The 9,003-nt window shown below is 49.0% G+C and overlaps 1 protein-coding gene across 1 annotated transcript; it reads left to right on the top strand.

Annotated features, from left to right (window-relative positions):
* Positions 1-2,131: 2,131 nt before the first annotated feature.
* On the top strand, positions 2,132-9,003 carry LOC310705233 (sialidase-3-like). Its single transcript, XM_083499806.1, has 3 exons — positions 2,132-2,269; positions 6,437-6,648; positions 7,726-9,003. Exons 2-3 carry the CDS (start codon positions 6,442-6,444, stop codon positions 8,806-8,808), a joined length of 1,290 nt encoding a protein of 429 aa, XP_083355932.1. The 5' UTR covers positions 2,132-2,269; positions 6,437-6,441; the 3' UTR covers positions 8,809-9,003.

Below are 9,003 nucleotides of genomic sequence, written 5' to 3'. Positions count from 1 at the left end.
GAGGAACGGCTAAGGGAGCTGGGCATGTTTAGCCTGGAGAAGAGGAGGTTAAGGGGTGATATGATAGCCATGTTCAAAGATATAAAAGGATGTCACATAGAGGAGGGAGAAAGGTTGTTTTCTGCTGCTCCAGAGAAGCGGACACGGAGCAATGGATCCAAACTACAAGAAAGAAGATTCCACCTAAACATGAGGAAGAACTTCCTGACAGTAAGAGCTGTTTGACAGTGGAATTTGCTGCCAAGGAGTGTGGTGGAGTCTCCTACTTTGGAGGTCTTTAAGCAGAGGCTTGACAACCATATGTCAGGAGTGCTCTGATGGTGTTTCCTGCTTGGCAGGGGGTTGGACTCGATGGCCCTTGTGGTCTCTTCCAACTCTATGATTCTATGATTCTAATGAAGGTGGAGACACAAAGATCGATGCCTGCTTTTCATTCTCAGCAGGTAAGAGATATAAAGATGTCTGCTCTCTCAAAGGATGAAGAAGTAGTAGAGAATGAGTTCAGAAAGCCTAAGAGCAGGGGTAGGCAAACTTTTTCAGCAGGAGGCCGGTCCACTGTCCCTCAGACCTTGTGGGGGCCGGACTATATTTTGAGGAAAAAAATATGAACAAATTCCTATGCCCCACAAATAACCCAGAGATGCATTTTAAATAAAAAGACACATTCTACTCATGTAAAAACACTAGGCAGGCCCCACAAATAACCCAGAGATGCAGTTTAAATAAAAGAATCCAGACGTCTCCCCACTTACATGGGGGTTACGTTCCCAGGTACCAGTGCCAGATTTACATCTAAGCTAAACAAGCTATAGCTTAGGGCCCCACTCTCTTGGGGACCCCAAAAAAATTAAAAGGAAAAAACCGGGATGTACATTTCCAAAATATAAGATAAAAAATAAAATAAAACCTACATACAGCAACAGTGTTTTGTTTTGTTTTGTTTTGTTTTGTTTTGTGTAGGCTCCTGCGATGTAAGTCATGGGCCCCGCCTGCTAGCCTGCTCCCTAAAATATCACTGGTTTGCTCCTTTCTATATATAGGGTCCCTACATTCTGCATGGACTGGTTGCAGGCCAACATGTGCAAATGGCTTGAGATACCTATGAGGTCCAAAAATTACCATCTAGCAGATATTCAACACCAAAAACAGTGACAATTTGTTGTTGACAAAGGACAGCTAGACATATAAAGAGCCCCATTACCTTCAGTAGCTGAGGGCCTCATCAGAACTAAATCTGGCCCTGATTCTGAGCTACATAATAGTTTGTGTGGGTGGGTTTATTTGTTCCTTTTTAATTGGAAAAAAATAAAGAAATAAGAAACAAGATTGAGCAAGATCCTGGAAGGAAAAGCTATGTGCAGCGCCAGCGCAGGCGTGGAACACGAGGACAGCATAAATATTGTCGTGGTTAAAACGAATTCTTCTACTTATTTGGGAAGAGAAAAGACCATGCTAGTTGAAGGAGCACATTTGGATGAAGCAAAATGGCCGATTCCCTTGCCGCCTACCATGGTAAGAATAATTTTTAAAAATGTCATATACAGTGGTATCTTGGGTTAAGAATTTAATTCGTTCCGGAGGTCCGTTCTTAACCTGAAACTGCTCTTAACCTGAAGCACCACTTTAGCTAATGGGGCCTCCTGCTGCCGCCGGAGCATGATTTCTGTTCTCATCCTGAAGCAAAGTTCTTAACCCGAGGTACTATTTCTGGGTTAGCGGAGTCTGTAACCTGGAGCGTATGTAACCCGAGGTACCACTGTACAGTATACTCTTTGCTTCCGCGTAGCTTTGTTTGGAGCAATAAATCTGTTTATTCTTTTGATGCATGAGCATCAAAAAATCCTTGTAAGCATTACTTCTGCATAGTATTATCTCTCTAAAAAACAACAACAGTGCCTTTGCTAACAGCTTGATGTACATAAACTGAGCAGGAGATAAAGTAATGTTAGGCTATTGTCAACGGGTGGGGGTGGAAGTGGCAAAGGCAAAGGTAGCAAAGGCCCGCGAGCGTTTCACACGGGCAAACCTTCCCACGGGTCTGCGCTCTGAATGGCGCAGGAGGGAGGATGCTGTGGGATGTCTCTCTGGGATGCTGAGTGATGCTCAGTGGGCGTGGCTAAAGGAGGGGCGGTGCTTTGCTTCGGAGGAGGAGGAGGAAATCCTCATCTCGCCTTGCGCCCTATCCAGGGAGCTGATCCTGCGCACCGATCCTCTCCCGGCGCTGTTGCTTGTATCCCTTTCAGCTGCGCTGCTGGGAAGCCTTTGCACGGTGAGTGATGCAGCAAGGACGTTGCAGGAAAATCCCAGGGAGAGAAAACCCATAATTATCCCCTCCCAAAAAAAATAAATAAAGGGGGGGGGCAGTGTGGTGCATTTAAAGGAGTAAAATATAAACTAGGGAATATATCTCTTTTATGGGGGTGGATATAACCCCCCCCCGCCCTAGATGGAAGCGTCTCCCGCAGCCCCAGTTATTTTTGCAGAAGTTTGCCCAGGGAGGAAGATCGATTTCAGTCCCCTGGAAGAGACCTTCTCGCATCTGGATTTTTTTCTGGAGGGGGGGAGGAGGGAAGGATGAGTGCTGGAAATCCAAAGAGAGTCGTGTTTTTGTCCCCCCCCCCCCCGGTTTCCTGCAAAAAAAGGATGTGATGCAATTAGGAACGCTGCAAAATGTGCAATGCATTTTTTAAAAAAAGGAAAAAGGCATTCCTCTCGCCGCTTTTCGGAGAAAGGGGCTTAATTCGGAGAAAGCGCTTGAGGATTTCAGCAACCGAGTTTCTGTTTTCAAAACGTTTCTGCCAGTGACGGGAGGGGGTGGTGGAAACCCAGTCCTTTAAACAGAAGAGGCGGCTTCTGCCTAGAGCCAAAGCGGTAGAGATTTAGGACAAGGATCTCCCCACATCTTAAATGATAATAATAATAATAATAATAGCAGCTGGTGAGCTTGCAACTTGGATAAAGCATTGCCCAAACTCGCTGTTTTGTCTCCTGGGAGAAATCTTGCAAGGGTTTGATTCCTGGAAATGTTCCTTACCATGAAAATAATGAGCAGGGATACCATTTTAACTGGGGAAGTAGGAGCGCCATATGTCAAACTTCAGGCTTTGTCTAAAGAGAGCTCAACAACTTTCAGGTTTTTCTGGTTTTTACTTTGAAATGTGGCAACCCAGTAGAAAATTAAAAAAACTCATTCCCCAGTACCAAGGTACTGATCCTGCCCCAATACCCCCCCCCCACTGTCACGAATTCTCCGCTGCACTTTAACAGAAATGATCAGAGTTCCAGGTTCTTCAGTGCAGTGCAGTATATTTATATATATATATATATATATATATATATATATATATATATATATATATACTCGAAGTCGAGAGTGGATTTCATGCTCTTTATTCAGCTCATAGTGGTGAGGAGGAATGAAAGTTTCCCCAAAATATCTGCTTTATATACATTATTTACACAATAGGCCGCACATGATTGGCTAATTCCGGGATTCTCCTGTAGGCCAATCAGGTTGCGGATTCACTTCCATCTGGAGCTGGATTGGGTGGCTCCTGTGGACCAATCAGACTGCTGCATTGTTCTGGGACCAATCAGACTGCTGCATTTTGGATCCTATTGTTCTCAGTACATAACATATATATACACACAAATACAGTGGACGCTCGGGTCGCGAATGTGATCCATGCGGGATGCATGTTCGCAACCTGCAGTGTTCGCAACCCGCGTCTGTGCACGTGCGGGTTGCGATTTAGCACTTCTGCGCATGTGCGACTGCCAAAACCTGGAAGTAACCTGTTCCAGTACTTCCGGCTTTCGGCGGTCTGTAACCCGAAAAAACGCAACCATCTGTAACCCGAGGTATGCCTGTACAGTGGTGCCTCGCAAGACAAAATTAATTCGTTCTGCAAGTTTTTTCTTCTTGCGAGTTTTTCGTCTTGCGAAGCACGGTTTCCCATAGGAATGCATTGAAAATCAATCAATGCGTTCCTATGGAGACCGTCCGGGGACAGAGGGGAAGCGCCGCGCGCCTTCCCCTCTGTCCCCGGACCTGTTTAAAGCAAGGGGCGGTGGGGAGAAGATTGCTTCTCCCCGTTGCCTGCCCCTCTCTCCCCGGACCCCTTTTGAACCAAGGGGCAGCAACGGGGAGAAGCGATCTTCTCCCCTCCGCCACTTGCTTCAAAAGAGGGGACAGAGGGGAAGGCGCGCGCCTTCCCCTCTCTCCCCGGACCCCTTTTGAACCAAGGGGCAGCAACGGGGAGAAGCGATTCTCCCCGCTGCCCCTTCCCTTGCTTTAAAACAGGTCCGGGGACAGAGGGGAATGCGCTTCCCCGCTATCCCCGGAGCTTGCGGGGCAAGCTTCGTTTTGCGAAGCAAGCCCATAGGGAAATGCGTCTTGCGAAGTGGCTAAGAAAATGAAAAACTCCTTCGTCTAGCGAGTTTTTCGTCTTCCGAGGCGTTCGTCTTGCGGGGCACCACTGTATATACAATATTCTACAGGCTATAATACACAAGCATTTCATACAGTCAAACAGAATGCCTGGCTGCACCTTAAGGCAAACAGGAAGACCCTTCCTTCCTTCCTTCCTTCCTTTCTTTCTTTCTTTTTCTCTCTCTCTCCACACTCTTCCACACCAGGTTCCCTTTTAAACCGATGACAGCCAATCAACTGACAGCACATTACTGCTGAGTCTTTCTGACTCAGCACTTCCATAGAAAGTGTTGCACCAGCCAGCTCCATCGGCTAGCAAACTCAAGCCTGCAGACTTACTATCTCACACAGCATTCTGTGAATCCCGACACACACAAACAAAAGCTCTTACTTTTTAAGACTCTTCAGGGGCGAAACAGGTGACAGATGCCGGCACCCTGTCTAACTCTTGTGCGCAACACCACCGACACTTCATTTGATCCAACTTATCCTTTGTTGATATCTACAGGAGCCTGGCTAAAGGAACATTTGAAGACTGTATCTTCCTTCTGGACACAATTTGAATGAGTTTTCTGTTTGTGGCTTCTGTAGTAGATCTTGTACATGGCTCTCTCAATTCTTGGATTATTAATATAAGATTTAGAGTGTAGAATGGTTTTTTAGTGTTTTGTGTGCCGCTTATGGGCTGCTTACTTTATACTGGTTACTTTTTAAGAGGCGCAGCTAATTCTATTTAGGATTTATTCTCTCAACCCTGAGGACTATACTGTACTGTGAGTCCTGTGCAAATATTTTGAGAGGCAGAGTTGGGGTGGGTGGGTTTAAAGATGAAACATTGCTGGTTGAATGGCCCCCTGTCAGGAATTCTTTAACTGTGATTCCTGCTGCTGCCAGTCCGTGTTGACAGTATTGAGCTTAGGTGGAGCAATAGTCTGAGACTCTATAAAGCAGCTTAATGCATGTAATGCTTGCAGTTTGGCTAAAGAGGGCTTCCTATAGAGCAGGACAGGGTCAGGTTTAAGGTGCTGGTTTTGACCTTTAAAGCCCTATGTGGTCTAGGACTCGCGTACCCACGGGCCCGCCGCTCCTGGTATGCCCCGTGGATGACCTTAAGGTCCACAAATAACAACACTTTTGAGGTCCCAAGTTGCAAGGTGGTTAGATTGGTCTCAACTAGGGCCAGGGCCTTTTCTGTACTGGCCCCGACTTGGTAGAACGCTCTGTCACAAGAGACTAGGGCCCTGCGGGACTTGACATCTTTCCGCAAGGCCTGCAAGACAGAGCTGTTCCGCCTGGCCTTTGGTTTAGACTCAGTCTGACCCTTATGTTTCCCTCCCCTTATGGTTTTGATGAGGCTGCATTTTAAATTGCATTTTAACCTGTATTCTAAATTGTTCCCGCCCCCCCCTATTATGTTTTTACTGTAATTTTACTGTTGTTAGCCGCCCTGAGCCTGGCTTTGGCTGGGGAGAGCGGGGTATAAATAATTTTTTAAAAAAAATATTATTATTATTATTTCTGGCGATAACTAGCCTACTGGTCACCTTTAGCAAGCAGGAATCTTTTGCTAGTGACCAAGATTTGAAGCTTTTGTAAACTGGACGTTATTGGGTGGTGGGGTCTGTTTGGTTTGTTTTCTTCCCAGGTTGCCAATTAGCTACTGGTTGCTCAGTACATGTCGGCAGGCAGATTTGCAACCCGGAGTGGTTCCGGCTAGAGGTGTGAAATTTCTCCAGGTCTGAGTCCCAGAGGCAAAATGTCCCTTACAGGGTACAAATCCAGGATTTGTATACTTATGAAAATCAAGGAAGACAATGGATTTTGGGTTGGAGTTAGCTTTTAGTTCCCCCTGGTGAGGAACATGGGCTGGTGGTAGGAGGATCTTTGCACCTGAGCAGGTTTATAAAGGAAGATAGGACCTTTCAGGTGATGCAACAAACTAACTGGATTCTTCACCTCCCTCTTTTCCTCCTCTCACCTCCCCAAATATTTCTGCATGCCCAGAAAACATGGCCGAGGCTCAGGCTGGCTCTGGGAAGGTGACTCTTTTCAGCCAGAAAAAACGAGGGGGTCTCACCTACCGCATCCCGGCGCTGCTTTACCTGCCCTCCGAGTCCACCTTCCTGGCGTTTGCAGAAGAGCGCTCATCCCCCCGGGACGAAGATGCTAAGTTCCTGGTGATGAGGCGAGGGCGGAAGGAAGGAACGTCCGTTCAGGTAACGCCAGGAGCAGAAAGCGTAACGCTGCTATTCTTCATTGCACGTTTCTTTACTTTCTTACTATATACAATAAATGTAAGGTTGTCGTCACGCAGCAGTTTATGGTGATGAGGCAAGGGCGGAAGGAAGGAATGTATGTCAAGCTAAGACCAAAGGTGACACGGAAACTACAACTAATCCAGAATGCGGCAGCTAGACTGGTGACTGGGGGCGGCCGCCGAGACCACATAACACCAGTCTTGAAAGACCTACATTGCCTCCCAGTATGTTTCCGAGCACAATTCAAAGTGTTGGTGCTGACCTTTAAAGCCCTAAACGGCCTTGGTCCTGTATACCTGAAGGAGCGTCTCCACCCCAATTGTTCTACTCAGACACTGAGGTGCAGCGCCGAGGGCCTTCTGGCGGTCCCCTCATTGCGAGAAGCAAAGCTACAGGGAACCAGGCAGAGGGCCTTCTCGGTGGTGGTGCCCACCCTGTGGAACACCCTCCCTTCAGATGTGAAGGAAATAAGTAGCTATCCTATCTTTAAAAGACATCTGAAGGCAGCCCTATTCAGGGAAGCTTTTAATATTTAATGCTGTGCTGTTTTTAACAGATGGGCGGGGTATAAATAATATATTGTTGTTGTTGTTGATGGTCAGGGATCCCTTTACCTTTTATACATTTTAATCCGCTAACTCACATCTTGTGATCCGCCCTGAGATCTGCAGACGAAAGAAGGTATGCAGATTTAATTAATAATGACGATTCCAGGTCGGATGTGAAGTGTGCAGAGACGTCACCCCGAGAGCAAACCCTTTTGTCCCTTCTCTGTTTCAGAGCCAAGTGGTGTAGTGGTTAAGAGCGGTAGACTCGTAATCTGGGGAACCGGGTTCGCTTCCCTGCTCCTCCACATGCAGCTGCTGGGTGACCTTGGGCCAGTCACACTTCTCTGAAGTCTCTCAGCCCCACTCACCTCACAGAGTGTTTGTTGTGGGGGAGGAAGGGAAAGGAGAATGTTAGCCGCTTTGAGACTCCTTCGGGTAGTGGTAAAGTGGGATATCAAATCCAAACTCTTCTTCTTCTTCTCTCCAGTGGGGTCCTCAGGAGCCCCTGCCGATGGCCACGCTCCCCAAATACCGCACTATGAACCCCTGCCTGGTTCACGAGGAGAAGAGCGGAACCACTTTCCTGTTCTTCATCTGCGTTCTGGACCACATCACGGCCCGGCGGCAGATTGCGACAGGGAGGAACGCCGCCAAGCTCTGCTACGTCTCCAGCCAAGATGGCGGCCGCACCTGGAGCCGGGCGGTGGACTTAACCAGGCAGATGTTTGGAGGCGAGCGGAGGAAGTGGGCCACCTTTGCCGTCGGGCCGGGCCACGGCGTGCAGCTCGGCTCCGGGCGCCTGGTGGTCCCGGCGTACGCCTACCGCACCCGCAAATGTTGCTTTTCCTTCTGCCCGCTCTGCTGCGCAGCTCCTCATTGCTTCGCTTTGCTCAGCGACGACGGAGGGCGCAGCTGGGCACGGGGCCGGCTCCTCGAGGACTTGCGAGCCACCGAGTGCCAGGTGGCCGAGATCAACCGCCAGGACGGAAGCCGCTTGTTGTACATCAACGCCCGACATTCAGGCTGGAGCCGCTGCCGCGCTGAGGCCTTCAGCGCCGATAACGGAGGCCATTTCCAGAAGCCCTTTCTTTGCAAGCAGCTGCCTGAGCCGCCACACGGGTGCCAGGGCAGTGTGGTGAGTTTCGCCCTGGCACCAAAACCCTCGGATCTGGGCCTAGAGGAAGGCACAGGCGAATCAGCGTCTCTGCTGGGTGTCAATCCCTCCTCAGCCCCTCGCAAGAAGAGCGCCAAGTCATGGCTGGTCTTCTCCCACCCCACAAACAGCCGCAAGCGTTTGGATCTGGGCATCTACCTGAACCCCTCTCCGTTGGAGAAGGGGTGCTGGGCAGGCCCTTGGGTGCTGAACAAAGGGCCCAGCGGGTATTCGGACCTGGCCGTGTGCCAGGAGGAGGGCAAGCCGGTGATGTTTGGGTGCCTGTTTGAATGTGGGGCGGCGACTGCGTGCGAAGAAATTGCCTTTCAGCTTTTCAGCGACGTTGAGCTTCTGAAGAACCTAAGGCCTGGGAATCGTAGAATCGCAGAGCAGTCAGGGACCCCGAGGGTCATCTAGTCCAACCCCCTGCAATGGAGGAATCTCAACTAGACCATCCATGACAGATGGCCGTCCAACCTCTGCTTGAAAACCTCGAAGGAAGAAGAGTCTACCACCCTCTAGAGATGGCCCCAGCCAGCGGCACCAACAGCCAGGAACGATGGAGTTGCAGTTCAGCATCACTGGGGAAACCCAGCCAGATGGGTGGAGTAT

This window comes from Podarcis liolepis (assembly GCF_965112155.1).
Source record: "Podarcis liolepis genome assembly, chromosome: 4".
NCBI lineage: Eukaryota > Metazoa > Chordata > Lepidosauria > Squamata > Lacertidae > Podarcis > Podarcis liolepis.
The sequence above is the reverse complement of the archived record's forward strand: the minus strand, read 5'-3'. Positions and strand labels throughout refer to the sequence as shown.